The 19,675-nt window shown below is 37.0% G+C and overlaps 1 protein-coding gene across 2 annotated transcripts; it reads right to left on the reverse strand.

The window, feature by feature from the left end:
• Positions 1–419: 419 nt before the first annotated feature.
• Positions 420–19,566, reverse strand: C4H5orf22 (chromosome 4 C5orf22 homolog). 2 transcript variants are annotated; one of them, XM_038535407.1, is made up of 9 exons: positions 19,436–19,566; positions 17,697–17,842; positions 15,760–15,909; positions 12,968–13,397; positions 10,416–10,478; positions 10,057–10,178; positions 6,924–6,990; positions 5,350–5,489; positions 420–2,283 (listed from the first exon to the last, which is right to left on the reverse strand). In XM_038535407.1, the coding sequence occupies exons 1-9, from the start codon at positions 19,535–19,537 to the stop codon at positions 2,151–2,153; spliced, it is 1,353 nt and encodes a 450-aa protein (XP_038391335.1). In that variant the 5' UTR covers positions 19,538–19,566; the 3' UTR covers positions 420–2,150. The 2 variants fall into 2 exon arrangements, 1 of the variants encoding a protein (XP_038391335.1); XR_005358627.1 differs by lacking the exon at positions 420–2,283 and adding an exon at positions 7,586–7,786 and having other exon boundaries at positions 5,418–5,489.
• Positions 19,567–19,675: the final 109 nt, after the last annotated feature.

Below are 19,675 nucleotides of genomic sequence, written 5' to 3' on the forward strand. Positions count from 1 at the left end.
ATCATATAAAGAGTGAAGAACTTTGACTAAGAGCTCCTTGAGGAGCCAGAACACAAAGATAGAGGTCTACAGAAACTATTTCTGAAGGGGGAAAAAAAAAAGACTTCTCTTCTTTGATACTGGGAAATATACACTTGTTAATACCAAAGCTCTTGGTCAATGCTTACATTTAAGTCACACACACACACACAAAATTGCTCAAAATCCCATACTTCAGTGATATTTGCACATAATCCAAATCCCTGTATGGTGGTAGTCCTCATTGGTACTTAGAACACGAATGAAGAATGTCTTGATAAAATATCTTCCTATTTGAAATGCACAGTGACATAATTTATCAAGTTGGTGGTAGTCAACAAATAGGGACTGAATTTCATTCAAAGAGAATCACAGAGCAGGAAAGCTAAACAATATGAGTATCACAAAAAAATAAATTGATGCCCTTTTATTTTACCTGAGTTAAAACAATGATGAGTCACATCGAGTTATGAGAATCGTAATAAATGACTACTCAAGCAGATTCATAAGATCAGTGCTATGAACACACTGAGATCATATACAATTAACTAGTGCTAGTTTGGTTTTAAATCCTTAATACCTCAAAACATACCTTTTTTGTTTCTTTTAGCACACAAAATAATTTACTCATAAAAGTAACATCTACTTACAACTCTAATAACATTTTTTCGAAATTTAAAAATAAACAGCACTGTTAGCAATTCTGAATTTACAGAGAAAACTTTTTGGCACGTAATGTTCTATCAAAGTGGAAAGCTGAATCACTTTGCTTTGTTTTTCACAGCAGAAATAGGCATTCACACTACCAGCCTTGGGAAATCAATTTGGTGACAATTGAAAAATGTGCTGGAAAACAGCATTTTTGGAAAAATGGGATCTGGTGCCATCTACTGAGTGGCAATGGTAATGTGACTCGGTGTTAGCCATCAAGTTATGTAACCACTACAATTGTAGCTACATGCAACTCAACATGTACACATGTGGTCAAAGCCCAAAAATTACATGCAAAAATGAAAAACAACTGCTGTGCTAGGACCGAGGAATGGATGGGTGTTTTTCCCCCTCTAAATACCATCCTATTTAAAAAAAAAATCAGGTAGGTAAAAATTATTGCTGAACATGAGGAGTACTCAAGAGGGAAGACTTTGATAAATTAAGCAAATGAAAAGTTCCCTGATTAAGAGGGACTCAGGCTCTCTTATGCATGGAGAGGCCGATGGAAGGCAGTTAAGTCTTTTGGTATTTACGGTAGGTCAGAATTAAGAATTAATTAATTATTATCCTTTTTTCTATTTGTATTAAAAGCTAACTTATTTGACGAAATTATCAACCTGGGCTGCCAATTAAGTAGCACTCAGGAACTATAATCGATGCCCATACTGATGATCATCCGGAGGCATGAAAACCCTGAAAACCCTGAAGAACTTTTCTGATTAGCAAAGAAAATTTTGTTAGTTGACTTCACTCTTCCATCCCAACTGTGAGAGCTGGGCCACAACCCTGGCAGTCTTGGAAAGGTAGATTTTCTGCAATATTTTTGTGGATTGCAAGTTTGTTTACTTATTTATTTATTTTTGGTAGTAGCTTTTAAGAATGTTACTTTCTTATACAGCCTAGATACCCTGAGTACTAAAAGCTTAAAATAGTTTGTGGTTGTCCTTTCCTTCATAATACTTCTCATAATCCAGAATTTGTTTCTCAGCTGTCCTCTAAGAGGGCAGGAGACCTTGTCTATTCTGTTCATTACCATACACCCAGCACTTAATCATGTTTGGCACTTATAAGTGCTCAATAAATGTCAGGTGGTTGAGTGAATAAATGAATGAATGAATGTTGTACAGTCCAATTAGCCTAGAGGGAAAGTGGAAAAATACCAACCCTTACAAAATGAAGAAGACAATGGTGGAAAGGAAGAAAAATAAGCAACAAATGGTGGGGGTAGACCTGATGTTAAAAAAATTGTCATCATTCAACAACTGATGATATCTGTCTTGAGATACAAAATACCGAAACGATTTTAACTTAAAGTTAATATAAAAACCAAGTCTTCTCTGGAAGACTCATTTACAAATAAGTTAATGAAAACCCTGTTATTACAACTAGATGTAATAGGAGCCTTGTGTTTTGTTGTTTCAAGGTGGAGAACATTCTGCTAAATACACCAAGTGAATGTCTACAGCTCCATAGAGGGAGCGTAGCACATTGAGGACTTTCTCTTGAATGGTGTCAACTTGCTCAGAAGGACAGTAATCGTCCAGACTTGACCTGGAACCAAGAGGAGAAAGAAAAAAAAAAATGTAAATAAGATGAGATCATACCATGTCCTGAGGAAAAGTCTGCATGTGTTGATTTCAGTATAAAATAGAAATGAAGGTATGTTGAATTTTGTAATAGTAACAGTTAAAAGCTACTAAAAGTTTAATCTAGGTCAGGAGCATTACATTATGTTCTTTAAATCTTCTCAGCAACTCTATGAAATATATAGTTTACTATCCCTTTAAAAGAATCTGAAACAGAAAATTAACCTGCATAGGTCACCTAGTTCTAAGTGCTGGTGATGGGATTCAAAATGACACATCATGTCTTCAAAGCCTCAGTGCTTAATTGCGGCTGTTTCCCTCAAAGGGAGATACTGCAAATACTGGGAGGTTATTATCTTAGTGATTGGGCGTCTTTCTCATTCTTTTATTATGGGAACAGAAGGGCTAGAAATTATTAAGGGTAGAGGCTTTCCAACTGATAAATGGTTTCTTTTTTTAATTATTTTTTAAGATTTTATTTATTCATGAAAGACACAGAGAGAGAGGCAGAGACATAGGCAGAGGGAGAAGCAGGCTTCATGCAGAAAGCCCAATGGGGGACTCGATCCCAGAACCCCAGGATCATGCCCTGAACCAAACATAGACACTCGACCACTGAGCTACCCAGGCATTCCTGATAAAAGGTTTCTGCTTCTAAAAACTACTTGTCAACTATACAGGTATATAGAATTATCCAAAATGAAATGTGGAGATGTGCTGGTATTGGGATTAGTTTCCCAAGTGGTATTAAGGAGAAAAGAAGGGATATATATACCCATATATACATGCAGATAAAGACCTACTTTGAGAAAGTTATCATATATAAAAGTTTAATTTATAAGCCTTAACAAATAAGGAGTACTTCAATGCTTTCAAAAAGATATCTGGCTTCTTTAAAACACTGTTAGAGTAGTTCTTGGGAGCTACCCCCAAGAAGGAGTATTGGAAATCTGTAGGTACATTTTGATTGTCACAGTAACAATTAAAGGGCCAAGGCAAGAGGGCAAGGCTGCTAGAATTCTTGCAATGTATAGGACAGTCCTGCAATCTGAATGTAAATAAAAGTACTTGTCTTCTGTCATATATACTTTCCAAAGTCCACAGAACACTCACATAAGTGAAAAAACCTGTTTTTAATTTTTTAAGGCTAGAATTTAATACTCTTCTACATATGAACAAAGTATTTTTGAAAATGGATTAAATATGAACAAATTTCCCAGAAATGCAACTACTCTGTATATTTAGGGAAGACTGAACTTTAAGTTCAGAACTTTACCAAGAGGTTATGACTAGAAAAACCGTGTCACTATGGCAGTGCTGTGTTCATAGTATCTGTTCAATACATCACATGAGCAATTGTCTGCACATATAATTGTTCTATTTAGTGACTCTTTGTAAAGATGCTAGTTTTCTGTGGCTTAAAACAATTTTTTTTTTAAAAGATTTTATTATTTGAGAGAGAGAGGGCGTGCACGCATGTGAGTACATGAGTGAGGGGAAGGGGCAAAGGGAGAGGGAGAGGCAGATTCCCTGCTGGGTAGGGGGCCTGAATGGGACTCGATACAAGGACCCCAAGATTAACCTGGGCCAAAGGCAGATGCTTGACTGACTGAGCCACCCAGGCACCTTTTGTGTGGCATTTTAGTGCATACCAGTTTATCAGTTACTTTCATTTCTTTTACGTTACGATGATTTGTGTGTGTATATACACATATATAAACATATATTTAAATTATGTGTACAGGTAGGTTATTGCTATAGACTAAATATGTCCCTCCAGAATTCATTCATTGAACCTAATCCCCAATGTGATATTTGGAGGTGAAGCCTTTCAGAGGTGATTAAGTCATGAGGGTTCTCATGAGTGAGATTAGTGCTATTATAAACGAGTCCCCAGAGAGTTACTTTACCCCATCCATTATGTGAGGTTATAGGGAGAAGATGGCTGTCTGTGAACCAGGAAGGAGGTCTTCACCACATTGAATCTGAGTGACTTTATCTTGGACTACCCAGCCTCCAGGACTGTGAGAAAGGAATTTCTGCGGTTTATAAGCCACATGGTCTATGGCATTCTGTTATTGCAGCCTAACTGGACTAAGACAATTATATTATCTATATATATTATATATAACATTTCCATATACTTAAAGTGTGTATGTATGTATGTGGATTACGTTACCTATGAATTTCATTTCAGATGGTAAAAGGGCACTATAAAATATTTGTCATAAAATACATTAAAGTGTTAACCTCACAGTTCCATATAAAACCAGCCCAAAGATTAATACAGAAAAGTTTCATTAAATTGTTGTAACTATGCAGCATATTATTTTCAAATCTGAAATATGGCATCAGGTAAATATTCATCTGTAGACACACAAATGGGAATTCTTGTGTTAATCTGAATAGTATCACCAACTTTAAAGACAAGATAACAAGAACTATATGTTGTTTGCCAACCATTACTAAGAGGAAAGAGAAAATACAAATCTGAATTTTGAGTTGAATAGGTAAAAAATTGGTTAGAATTACTGTATTAGTTGTAATTATTAGATTCATCTATGGAGACTGTATTAATAATTTCCTATGGCTGCTGTAACAAATTACCACAAATTTAGTGGCTTAAAGGAACAAAACATTATAGTTTTGTTGGAGATCAGAAGTCCTAAAATGAAGATGCTATCAGGGCCACATTCTTCTCTAGGTTCTAGGGCAGCATCTGTTTCCCCGTCTTTCCAGCTTCTAGAGGCTGCCTGCATTCCTTAGTTTGTGGCCCTAATCCTCCATCTTCAAAGCTAGCAGACAGCATCTTTTCATTTCTCTGATTCTGACCCTCTTGTCCTCCTTGCTTAAGGACCACTGTGATCACACTGGCCCACTGGATAATCTAGGGTGATCTCCTCATTTCAAGATCCTTAAGTTAATTATATCTGCAAAGTCTCTTTTCCTGTACAAGATAACATATATACAGGTTCTGGAGATTAGGATGTGAATATCTTTAGTGAGCCATTATTCAGGCTACCATACTTACCTTGCAATTGTCACAAGAGTAGGTTTTGGTAAATTTTTCAGTAAATAATATACAGACTGAATAAGATACTCAATTTCTTGTTCTGTGCTGATATGGTGAGGAAGTTCTGAGTAATCGCAGGTTAGACCAGCCTGGTGAACCTGAAAATAAAAAAAATTAAAAATTACACTGTAAGGCTTTGTTGTTTTTAGAAGATTCTTTAACCATTAATGTCCTTGCTGATAAATCTTACCTGTTCTCTAAAGTTTTGGAAGAACAAGCCTGTACATCTGTTTGGGCCTGATGTCTTTTTTTTTTTTTTTTAATTTTATTTTTATTTATTCAATCATGAAAGAGAGAGAGAGAGAGAGAGAGAGAGAGAGAGGCAGAGACACAGGCAGAGGGAGAAGCAGGCTCCACGCAGGGAGCCCGATGTGGGACTCGATCCTGGGACTCCAGGATCATGTCCTGGGCCGAAGGCTGGACCAAAGTTGGCCCAGGCTAAACCGCTGAGCCACCCAGGCATCCCAAGCTCAAAGCATTTTTAAACCCTAAGTATCTTCTAACCTTATCATTCTTAAAAATTGCCATTAAAAAAAAAAGTGGGTTTTGGGTTAGGTTCAATTTAACCAAAATATTCTTTTGCTAGTATTTTTTATTCTTAAAAAGTTGGCACTAAATCAGTATATAAATTTCAGTTCAAAGAAGGTGGTTTGATTGTATTCTGCAACTAAAGAAAACACTAGAGCAAAAACACAGTTTATTGAAGTCAAAAAGGCACCAGGAGTAAAAGAAGATGACTTGCAGGTCTCAGTTTTGGCACAAAATCTGAGAAAAGGCATTTGAACTTCAAATGAGAAAATTTATACTTCAAAGACTGCAAAATGATATAAATAAAAGAAATTATCATTGAAGGTATCCACTTTTACCACAGCTTTTGGATCACTATTGGCAAACAAAGTCAGTGATACAGCTGATGTAGCTGAGTTGCACTTGCCAGAGCACCTTCTTTTGTCTTTCTCCTGGTTTTTACAATCAGAAAAGTTTTCAGAGAGAGGAAAGAAAAAAGAAGGGAGTATGAAAATAAATTAACAAACTTTAAAAATTGTATACTTCCTTCTCTCTGGCAAGTAGAGATCTGACCATAAACAAAATAAAAAAATACAGCACTTTTGCTTTATACATAAAATTGGGAAAAGTTTATTTTTTTTTAAAGATTTTATTTATTTATTCATGAGAGACAGACGGAGAGGCAGAGACACAGGCAGAGGGAGAAGCAGGCTCCATGCAGGGAGCCTGATGTGGGACTCAATCCTGGGTCCCCAGGATGACGCCCTGGGCTGAAGGCAGGTGCTAAACCGCTGAGCCACCCTGGCTGCCCTAAAAAGTTAATTTTTTTTCTGGAAAATCTTTCCAGTATTCTGACTTCTAAAAAGTTATATATTTTTTCATTTCTTCTCATTTATAAAAAATAATTCATTTACACTTTCCTGGAACACAAATAAAAGAAAAACACTTTAACAAAAAGTACTTTTTCTACCCAGAAAAATGCTTTCCTAAAGGATAAATTTTATACTTCAATATAAAGTATTTACCATTTCATAGTCTGGTACTTCCATCCGTTTTTTCAAACTCTGTACAAGTGGAATTAGTGATTCCATTCTGGAAAAAAGTCACCCTTTAATTAAATATCACACTGCCTCAACTAAAATTACAGAAGCAAATGATATATTACACTTAAAATTACCTTTAACAATGTTTCATATGATGCTTGAGAAATGAAAGATAAAGATATTCAAATATCTTAAAATATTAAAAAATAAATGTTCCCTGTTTTTTCTTACCTCCAAGACTACAGATTGTGTTAAAGGTTGAAAATTAGTATCAAGAAATTGAGATTTTCCTTTTATTTAAAAATGTGACTTTAAAAATTATTTTGAACAGCAAGAAAACTAAGTTTTTAGCACACGGTGATGAAAAAGTTTTCAAAAAATTTAAGAGCAATGACATACACAATTACAAATGGCAAAGTTCTAACAATAGTGATATAATTAAGTGATATAATTTAGGTGGAACACTTTGGGAGCCATGATTAATTAATGTGTCTAGTATTTTGCCTCCCCTACCAATATCTACTCATCTGGTGGGAGGGGGAAAAAGAAAGAAAAAGTGAGGCATGGAGGCCTATTTGTCCACTCAACCTGTTACTTCTTTTTATTAGGAACACTCTCTGGGCTTCTGGACCCTCATCACCTACCTCCTCTGCTTTTTAATAGTGAAGACTCCTTCATGCTGAGGATCTGGCCCTTCAGGGGCATGGTAAGTTTTGGGGAGACCTTTCTTGCTTGTCTCACCCACTTTTCCTCTGTGCTATTCTTTTATTCCCCCAATTCCAGTCATAGTGTGAACTTGCTTCTGTTGTAGCCTCAGTGTTTCTTCAAGTCTGAGATAGAACTCTCTGCAGGTGATGAAGAGTTAACTGGGCATGCTCATCGGTCACAGTAGATATCAGTGAAAGGTGGCTCCATCTATGGGCTAGATTCAGGACTCCAAAGTTTTCATGCAATTTTGTTTTAAGTTTTAAACTTGGCTTGAGACATCAAAAATCACAAAATAATAGGTACTTTTCAATATTTCCAGAAAGAATCACATCTTGTGAATTATTCCTACATCTCCCTCTTCCACCATAATTTCAAAAAGGAAGGAATCATTTCTTGAACTAGTTCCCTATACTGAAGAGGAAAAGTGTGAACTGATGTTCAAATGCTCGGTCAATATTGACTGATGTGATCAATATAATACCACAGTTTTCCTTAGTGATAACAAAGTTTTATATTTATATTTCAGAGATGTTTCTCATTATTTTGTCTTTAAACAAAAATTACACTGAATATTTTGTTTTGTTTTTTTTTTTTTTTTTTTTTTTTTTTTACACTGAATATTTTGAAGAGGTAATATACACATAGTAAACGATTTTTCTTTCTCCTAACTTCATCTTTTAGTCATAGAATTCCTCTCACCAAAGACAACCTCTATTTGTTTCTTCTGCATTCTTCTAGTTATCTGATGAATTATTTTAAATAACTATGACATAACAAGTCTTAATGGCTCAAAATACTACGATTCTAACTCTGATTTAAAGAATTATTTCAGAGACCTAACATCACTAATCTCCAGGGAAATGCAAACCATAATCACAGTGAGAAATGATCTCAAACCAGTCAGAATAGCTGGAATCAAAGAATAGGAAGTAACAAATGTTGATAGGGTGTAGAAAAAGGGAGACTTTGTGTTCTATTGATAAGTATGTAAATTGGTGCAGCCACTGGGAAAATAGTATGCAAGTTCCTCAAAAAATTAAAAAATAGAAATATACAATCCAGTAATTTCACTGCTAGGTATTTACCCAATGGAAAAAAAAAAAAAAACCACTAATTCAAAAAGATCTATGCATTCCTATCTTTACTACATTATTTACAATAATCAAGATATGGAAGCAACCCAAGTGTCTATTGACTGATGAATGGATAAAGAAGATGTAGCATATATAGACAATGGAATATTACCCAGCTATAAAAAAGAATGAAATCTTGGCATTCATTGACAACATGGATGGACCTACAGATTATCACGCTAAACGAAGTTAAGTCAGATAAATACCACATGATCTGTATATGGATGTATATGGAAGCAGAACAGATGAACAAACAAAAACAGAAACAGATTCATAAATACAAAGAACTGGTGACTACCAGAGGGGGTGGGGAGATGAAGGGGATTAAGAGGTCCCAACTGCCAGTCCTACAATAAATAAGTCACACAGATAAAAACTAAAGCATAGGGAATGTAGCCAATGGTATCGTAATAACATTATATAGTGACAGATGGTAACTATGCTTATATTATATCTGTATAATACAAAGAATTATCAATTCATTATTTTATATACCTGAGATTAATGTAATATAGTAATGTAATATAGTATGTCAACTACACTGCTCTAGAAAAAAAATAGATTTAGTTCAGGGAAAAGTAACTACTATTTATCTCAATACTCTTCCAAACTTGCTTTAATACCAAAGGCACTCTTTACCCCACCCTATAACTTGACAGATGCTATGCCAAAAGAACTTTTTTCTCCATGTTTTCAAAGTAATCTTAATGCTGGACAATCGGCCAAACAGAGGACCTGATGAAGGATCCAGCTATCAAATCCAATTCTCTCATGCCATGGCCAGCTTGAGCTTCTACTCATAGTCAGGCTATCCTTAAAAGGAGGCAAGTTTTCACATTAGAATTTCCTTGTCTAGTCATTTGCTTTTTTATTGATAGGTTATTTTTTTTTTCTTATTCTTACAATAGGGGCTGTCTTACCAATCTCTAATCTTCCTTAAGACCTAGCACCACATCTTATATATAAAACAGGCAGTCATTATGTGATTTTATGTGATTTTGAGCAACTTAAACCTCTGGGCCTTAGTTTCCTCATGTATAAAATGAACATAATAACAATGAAGCCATCAAATTGCTGTGGGGGATAAGTGAGAGAAATGCAAGGAAAAAATCTTAGAATTGGGCACAAAGAAAACACTCAGGAAAGGCTAACCATTGTTAGTAAATTTGTATTGGCACTTAATATTAATTTTTAAAATGTAATTTATCTAGTAAATTAAACAATATATCTATGAGTAGAATAGAGTTGGGGAAAAATATGTTTCAAGGTCTTACCCAGGGTTTGAAGCCCATTTCTGTACAGTTTCTTCATTGTCACCATCACACAAATCAGCAAAAGCAGCTTCTAAATCTTCTAACTGATGAATTCGAGTATCAACACAATCTACCAAATCTTCCTTTAAACATATTGAAAAGCCAAGAATATAGTAATTAGTCTTTGAAAAAAATAAGTGAAATCCCATTGGAATTAAAATACCAGTTCAATTAGTTAAAACCAGGACTTGTAAGTACTAAGCATGGGCTTCCCCAATAAACACACAAAGATTTTGGTTAGATGTGAGAGCACTCTAACGAGCTATATTATTAGATATGTGATAAATAGACAAAACCCAAAAGAAACAAATGAAGGATACCTCTGTCAGGTTGGTACCAGGCTTTTTAAACTGGTACAACTCTTGTAAGATTTTGTACTCTTCCTGGAAAACAAAACAAAAATCCATATACTAGAAAAAAACCCCAATTGTTGTTATTTTTTTTTTTTTAAGATTTTATTTATTTATGAGAGAGAGAGAGAGAGAGAGAAGCAGAGACACAGGCAGAGGGAGAAGCAGGCTCCAGGTAAGGAGCCCGATGTGGGACTCAATCCCGGGACTCCAGGATTACATCCTAGGCTGAAGGCAGGGGCCAAACCCCTGAGCCACCCAGGGACCCCCCTAATTGTTTTTTAATGATATGCTTTAAAAGTAACAAATGGCTATGATATAAGGAGAATATCTTAGACAATCATTTAAAGATTAGCCTGTGAAAGTCAGGAAAAATGTATAACTCAGACGTCATTGTAAACAATGTCATTTCTTTAGGGTAACTCTATCCTGACAAGAATGCATGAAAATTAGCTATGGAAAAAGACTTGACTTGAAAGAAGATTTCTAATAATATTCTACTGTATAAATGGATATATCCTAGGATCTCAACAGATTTTAGCTATGTATAGGAAATAAACATGTCTTTAATAACAATCAAAACTCCATATTCACTTTGCAGTCCTTTCCAAGCCTGCAGAAGAGAACTTGGAAGTTCAAAGGCAATACTGGAGGCAGATATAACAGAAGGATGGCTGCTAAGCGAAGACTTTGCAAGAGGATGTCTCTCCCCATTTAGCACACTAAATAGCTCCGTTATAGGTGGGTGTATCTGGCCCCAGTAATCCCATTTAGGAGTGTTGTTGGGAAGAGTATACATGCAAGAGCTGAAGTTCACTAAGCACAATGTGCCACTATCCTCATCATACTAATCCTGTGAATTTTGTCATTATTTTGATTTTATACTTGAGGAAACCGTGGGTCAGAAAGGTAAAGTAACTTTCCCAAGATCATACAGCAAATAAACAGTAGAAATAACAGAACTAAACTCATTCTGGACTTCAGGCCATGCTCTTTAAAAAAGGTAAGCAACTTTTTTTTTTTTAAGATTTTATTTATTTATTCATGAGAAACACACAGAGAGAGAGAGAGAGAGAGAGAGAGAGAGAGAGAGAGGGGCAGGGACATAGGCAGAGGGAGAAGGAGGTTCCCCATGGGGAGCCCGATGTGGGACTCGATCCCAGAACTCCAGGATCATGCCCTGAGCCGAAGGTAGACGCTCAACTACTGAGCCACCCAGGTGTCCCTATAACGGACTTTCTTTACTGTATTAAAAAAAGGCTATTAAATTATAAAATATAATACATGCTCTTTTTCAAAAGTTCCATAGTACCAAAGGGCATAAAGGATACAAAAATCTCCACTTCTCAGGTCTCCTGACAGCTTTGGAAAAGGAGTGACTGTCATTAAGTTCCTTATATAACTTTGTAGAAATTTTCATTAAAAATATGTGATGAGAGTATATTTGTAAGATACATTCCTAATACCTTCCAGATATGCCTGTTCTTCAAGTTTTATAATAGTTCCAAGGTCATTTCATGATTCTAAAAACTTATGGTTTATAACCACTGGCTCGTGTACAAGAGCAGGAAGAAACAGCAATTTTTCTCCCTTATTTGCAAGTTGGGAGAATACTCTAGTTCCCCCACTCTTGTTTCAGATTACACTAAATTCTCAAATCTTACCTATTTTTTAATCAATACTTATTTAGAGGTCTTTGATAAATCACAAAAGCTTCCAATACATATGCAAATTAGGATTGTAAAGTACAAGATCATTAAAATCAAAGACTGAATTTAGGTAGAAAAAATAGTTAATTTTAATCTCAAAAAGATTAGATTTGAACAACCTCCCAAATGTTAAAGCAAGCAGTTACTGTGCCATAAAATGTACCCAGGCATGCTCACTTGGGAGTTTCTCAAATGTTGCTTCTCAGATCTGTGCATGCTAATATTGTTTGGCTTTCTGCATTTAAGATCTGATGAACAGGCCTGAATTATTAGCTCCAAGAGTACATATGTAACAGGCATTTCACCTCATTGTCCAGTGGAAAATTTGTCACACAGCTCTTTATATACATATAATATCTCTGGAAAGATACACCAAGAAACTGGCCATGATGTTTGTTTCTGAAGTAAGAAACTGAGGGAATGGGGATGGGGTGAGAGAGTGATATCTTCAATGTATAAACTTACTTGTACTACATGATTTTAGTTTTTTTTTAAACTACCCATGTAGTTATCACCCCAATTAACAAATAGAAAATAATAAATACTATCTAGAGCAGGGATCTGCAACCCACAACATATAACCTGTTTTTTTGTATGGCCCTCAAGTTAAGAAAGATATATACACAATTCAATTAAAAAAATAGCTGCATATTTAAAAAGGTTTAACAACAACAAAGAATGTGTCAAAGAGATCATATGGGACCTCCAATAAAGTAATTAAAATCTAGCTGTTTGCAGAAAGTTTGCTGATCCTTGATCTAGACAAGTGTCATACAAGTCTTAAGATCTACATTTTAAAAATGCCACATTTACCTGAGTGAACATTTCTTTGAAGGGATTCTTGACTGAAAAAAAATCCAAGTCAATATCTAAAACAAATGCATCCCCTTTCTTCAGAATTTCCAGAATTTCCCCAGTGCTGATTGTAGTCTGGCATTCTTGGCTTTCAGAAAAACATGAACATGATTGTTCTAGGCAAGTCTGGCCCCTCCTCTGTGTCACTGTGTCCTTTTCCAGTCCTTCTGAATAGGAGTCACAGTTACTAGAGGCAGTGTTTTCTGCATCTTCCAGTGCTAGCTTTGGCTTCTTAGCAGAAGACACTGCATCATTTTCTTCTTGACTATTACAGAGTTTATACGGTTTTACCATAATTACATCCAATTGTAAAGGTTTTTGGTTCTCTAGCTGGTCTTCAGTTACATAAAGACCATCACTTAGAAAGTAATGATCTGTACTTGTAACCCTGGATTAGAGGAAAAAACTATTTTAAAGACAAATGGACAAATTAGTTGACATTTCAAATAGCATTTCCAAAGCAGTGCAGAAATGTAACAATATATTTAACAAAAACGGAGAGCTCTCTCTACTTTTGTTAAGTCTTGTTCCTCTGCAGAAATAGTATTCCCCCAGTTTTTAGGTGGGCACATAACTACCTGAAATACGTAAAGGCTATACTTCGTAGCCTATACTGCAGCTAGGGGTGGCCATTTGACTAAGTTCTGGACTACGGCTGTGAACTGAAGAGAAGGGTTCATAACGGCACTCTCCTCTACCTGCTGACTGGCACGTGAACGTGGAAATGGCAAGCCCGCCTTGGACTATGAGGACAAGGGCAATACTCTAAAGATGAAGCAAAAAGGTAAAAGGAACTGGGGTTTCCAAACCTGTAAACTGCCAGATAGGCCCTGGACTATGTGCAGTAAACTCTAATATGAGAAAAAATACAAATCTTTAAGCTGATGTCTTGGATCTTTCTCATACCTGCTGCAACTTCGTCGAAATAATCACTAACGGAAAAATTACAACTGGAAAGAATTTCTCTTAACAAACGCTCCTTCAGATGTGTTTCAAAGTTTTGGCAAACTTTATATAACCATAATTTTTTTTTAAAGATTTATTTATTTATTCATTCAGAGAGAGCGAAGAGAGAGGCAGAGACACAGGCAGAGGGAGAAACAGGCTCCACGCAGGAAGCCCGATGTGGGACTCGATCCCGAGTCTCCAGGATCACACCCCAGGCTGCAGGCGGCGCTAAACCGCTGTGCCAACGGGGCTGCCCTAACCATAATATTTTAATGTGGAAAACGACTTTAAAAAATCTTATACAATGCAGAATGCATTTTACAAGTTACAGATTTCTGATTTTAGACATATCAGTATATTCTTAGCTTTTCAACTATATTATACCTTAGGAAGTACTTGGAAAAGCAAAAATAAATGCTTCTTTCAGAGCCAGGCTCTATTCAACTAAAATAATGGTTAATATTTATTTTATACTGAAAAATAAAAAAAATAAAAAAATATTTATTTCATACTCACCTTCCTCCAGCTATATAGTCTCAAATTTTAAAAGGTATTAATTTTCCAAAATAAGATTAACGACATAATACAGCTGATATCCAGGCTTGTTATAAATTGTGCTGTCCTAGAAAAACAAAGGCTATATCCCCCAAACCTAAATTCGTATTCTTCCTTAATAAAGGATGCTTCACTTTGTTCATATCTGTATGAACACATGCATCTCAGACTGCATACCTGTATGTGTCTCTTCTATAAACTCTTACGTACCGAATTCAGTAAAATCATCAGATAATCAAAATCCTCCTAATATTGTTGTTTACATTACGTTTCAAATGTCTGTTTGAAACTTAAAATTATTTGATTTTGCAAAAACCTGTTACAGGTCAAATGAGGTCTACTCACTGAAGTACTCAATATATGCACTACCATTCTTTCACATATATCAGTATTATATATATTTATTCTATGTGGAGTTCTATTTATTATTTTATCCCAAGTACAATTTTCATGTATATAGAAAGTTATTTGTGTAATTAATAAGAACATACAACAAAGGTTAACTATATCATTAAGGATAAATCAAAACTAAAAAGTATCACTTACAATGAGAGAGACTGTGTATTTCATTTTCAATATATTACTACCCTTTTATTCCACTCTCCTTTCCCTTTGAGAAAGTTATGCCATCACTGCTTAAAACATTCATTCCATCATAAGAGACTGTAGAAAGTCAAGGATATGATAATATTTTTAAAGACGTTTGCAGTACTGCAATATTCCTAAAACATTGGTTAAACAGCTTATTTAACAAAAAGTTGCACATGCGACTTAAGTCAGCTTTAACTTAATTTAGATTCATTATCGAAAGCTAATTATATTACTAAAATTAAAACCCCAAATCTACTTTTTAGTCATTCAATTTTAAAAAAAAAATGCAAAATGAGATAATTTTGCTTTTTTAACTGCAATTGTTAAATTCAGCAGACAATAATTATATTGTAAGGAAGCAGTGAAATGTATCATTAGAAATGTAAATCTATAAGATACTTCAATAATTTAATGGAATTAAGTCATCAACACAGCCAGAATTCCAGAGGATGAAGATATTATTCTCAACCAACCTTACCAGTAACAAAATATAGATGGTTTGTGAAGGTCAAGAGACATGAAAACCTGTTCCTGGTGTTTGTTTAATCTGAGCCCATCTGTATGTAGGCAACTCATGAGTTATGGGGATTCAAAATAAGACAAAAGCAGCATTCACTCCTTTACATCCCCTTTCATACTCATAAATATGAGATTACCTGATTGTTGTAGTAGAAGTGTCTCTGCCTACTAAAAAGTGATGTTTGCCCTCTCTGATTTGCTGAGCCCATGGGGGATGAAGCCACAGAACATGAGAAAAATGGCCAGCATAAACTGCAGGCATAATCCAATTCTCAATACTTAATTCTCTGAAAAAGAAATAGAAAGCATGGAAATTACTGGTGAGTGGTTTTTCCAAATATAATTTCACCCAGAACAAGAGTTTAACAATTTTCCTAATAGCATTAAGGCATCATTTCCCTTTTTCACTGTATTGACATTTGCACTGATGGTACAAGACAATTATGGGTTGGCATCCTAAGACTGATGAAGGCAACAGTACCAAGTCTACTAGTAGTCCCCCTCTAAAGCCAGTTTTATGTAAAAAGTTCCTTCATAATTTTATTAAATTTTGAACTTGAATATACATTTTAAATATTCTGGGTGGTAAAATGAGAAATGCGCAGAAAGTACTTCTGCTACAGTCTTCGAACGGTTGTCTTAATGAAAAGCACTTGTAATTCAATTGAGAGTTGAACACCATCATTTTTCTTGAAAGAAAGACTGATCAACATACAATGGTTATTCAGACTTGAATTTGAATTGTTGGATTCTACATTTGAACTAAGCTTTAAAAAAAACACCACTTGTCAAGTTTTGGTATAGTATTGAATATTCATAATTATCTGAAAAGGCTATAAAAATACTCTTCCTAAATTTTCTTCATTTTACTTCCACCAAAACAACATATGGCAACTGACTGAATGTGGAAGCAGATAGGAGAATCTAGCTGTTTCCTATGAAGACAAATATTAAAGAGATATGCAAAAACTTACACATTCTTACTCTTCTAAGTTTTTTGCTTTAGAAAATACATTTTTTAATAAAAATAATCGTATTTATGGTAACATGTTGAAGTCTATTTTGAAATGAATTAATATTTTAAACATTTCTCAGTTTTAATTTCAAATATGGTAAATGTGAATAGATACTACCCAAACTTAGAAAAAAAGCTTAGTAATTTTTAAGAGTATACAGGCATCCCGAGACTAGAAAGTTTAAGAATTATTATTCTATGACTAACTGTACATACTTGTTTCATAATTCTCTTCAATTTCTAAAATATAAAAACCTTTAAATATAAAAGACAGTTAACAACAATGGTAGAGCTACCACACTTTAGAAATCAGTGGTCCAAAAAGGGGTTCCAGAAAGTCAACTGAAAGAAATGTAGTAGGCTAGAGTTAATTCACCCAAGCATCTATCTTGTAGTTTCATATTATAAAGAAAAATAACTATTTTATTTTGTCCGGGCTGCCTTGAACAACATGTTTAACACATTTTCTTGTGCCTTTGTATCCAGATTTTTTAAAGGAGAGAGGAAGGGAGAACTGGCTCAGGTAACTTCTAAAGTCTCTTCTACTTCTAAAATTCTAAAGCAGAGGTTGGCAAACATTGGCTAGGCCATCTGTTTTTGTAAATAAAGTTTTATTGTAATATAGCTGCAGACATTTGTTACATTAATGTCCATGGTTGTTTCCTATACAGAAAAGAGGAGAGAGAGGTATAAGAGGAGAGAGAAGATAGTTGCAACAGAGACCATATTGCAAGCAAACCTAAAATATTTACTATCTGGCTCTTTAGAAAGTCAACATTTGCTCCAAATAAAATAAAAAGGGAAAACGAAAACAAAACTCATGACCTCAGAAAGTCTATTTCCCTTAATTAATCATGTACTGCAAATTGTATTTCAAGCATATAAAAGATCACTAAGTGCCTGGCTGGCTCAGCTGGTGGAGCATGTGACTTGATCTCCTGGTCCTGAATTTGAGCCCCACACTGGAGGCAGAGTTTACCAAAAAAAAAAAAAATAAATAAATAAATAAATAAAATAAAATAAAATAAAATAAAATAACGAACAAAAACCACATATTACCCGAAAAGTGTTTCCTTGTCAAACACAGTGTCAGCTGGCATATTCACAGGAATAAGGAGGTCTGGATGTGAATCAAAATGCACAAAACTTATGTTACCGGCAGGAAGATGCTTCGAGCCAATGGCCCGGTATATATAAGGCAGGACCTGTGAAAACACATGCATATGTTCAGAAATGTCACTGAAATCATGAGCACACACTCTGCTGCAGCCTGAAAAACAAGGCTTAACGTAACTGCATATAATGTAAAGCACATCAAGTTGCTAAAAAGTAGGGAAATATAAAACTTGTTCACTGTAGATGGGCTTATAGAGAGCGGTCTCCAGTTAGCTTTATGTTTTCCTCCTAAGTTCCCGCTTGCACCTCCACAGGCTTTACCCGGCATCTCCTGCTTCCATCTGGCCCCGCCACAAACTCAATGTTGGTAAACACACAAGGACTGGCCCTCAGGAAAACGTACAAACTGGCAGTTAATGAACATTCTGGCACAAAGAGGTGTTCAAGGTACCATGGGTCTCCCGGCCTTTGCCACACCTCTGGATGATGGATGAGCCTAGGTGGTCTCCAAGTCACCTAGTGCTGCGTTTTTCTTTTTTAAGATCTTATTTATCCATGAGAAACACACACACACACACAGAGGCAGAGAGAGAAGCAGGCTCCATGCAGGGAGCCCGATGTGGGACTCGATCCCAGGTCTCCAGGATCACGCCTGGGCTGAAGGCGGTGCTAAACCGCTGAGCCACGAGGGCTGCCCGGGTTGTGCTGCGTTTAATACTGAATTTGAAAGCACCGCTTAACCCGTGCCTGTGCTTTTTCTCAGGCCCATCCTCACTACTCTTTCTACGTCCTGGGAAACCCAACTTCCTCCAGCCATAAATCCTCAATCATCGTGTCCCTCTTTCATATCCAGAGAACCCCCAAGGGGGCTGCTGGTTAAAACAATAAACAAAAAACAAACAATAAGCAAAAAACAAAAACAAAGTTTTGACTCTATGGGCCTCCCTTATAAGGCTTCCAGAAGATGGGATGAAGTCATCATTTTAGCTACTCCAATGGAAGATAGTTTTGGTGTTTATAAGAGCAGGGCTCGGGGGATCCCCGGGTGGCTCAGCGGTTTAGTCCCACTTTAATCCCAGGGCGGGATCCTGGAGCCCCTGGATCGAGTCCCACGTCGGGCTCCCTGCGTGGAGCCTGCTTCTCCCTCTGCCTGTGTCTCTGCCTCTCTCTCTCATGAATGAATGAATGAATGAATAATAAATAAATAAATAAAATTTAAAAAAAAATAAGAGCAAGGCTCGGGTACGCAGACTCGTGTACACACCGAGCAGACAACACTACCAACGGCCCTAAGGGTGCCACGACGCCAAGTCTCTATCACGGACGGCAGCCCACATCTTTCTTTTTTTTTATTTTTTTGATTTCTTTTACTGGAGTTCGATTTGCCAGCGTGTGGCAGGACCCGCGGAGCCCACGGTCAGTGCCGTGACCCCGTGACCCCGGCCCGCGCCGCGGCGGACACGAGGCCTCCCACCCAGACGCCGGGGCCGCGGGAAGGCTCGGCTTCGGCTCCGGGCGAGCGGCGAGGGGTGAGCGAGCCGCCCGCCGCCCAGCCAGCGGACCCCAGCCGCCCGCGTCTCCTCCTCCTCCGGCTGGTCGTTCCGGCGCCTCCCCCGCAGCCATGCAGCCGCCGCGGGTCACGCAGTCCGGTTCCCTCCGGCCCCCCGCGGCCGCCCGCTCACCTCCTGGTGATCCTCCACGACCCACACCGGGAGCGCGGGGTAGCGCCGCAGGCCCGCGCGCCCCGCCGCCGCGTCGCCCGCCGCCTTCCCGCTCGGCAGCATCCCCGGCGCCGCAGTCGCGAGACCAGGACCCGGGCCGCCCGCGCTGCCCCTCCCGGGTGGAAACGCGCGCTCACCCGGTTGCGGTTCCTGATTGGAAGCTGTAGAGGGCAGGGGGCGGGCGCCGGCGCGCTCCACGAA

This window comes from Canis lupus, chromosome 4, assembly GCF_011100685.1.
Source record: "Canis lupus familiaris isolate Mischka breed German Shepherd chromosome 4, alternate assembly UU_Cfam_GSD_1.0, whole genome shotgun sequence".
NCBI classification, from domain to species: Eukaryota; Metazoa; Chordata; class Mammalia; order Carnivora; family Canidae; genus Canis; species Canis lupus.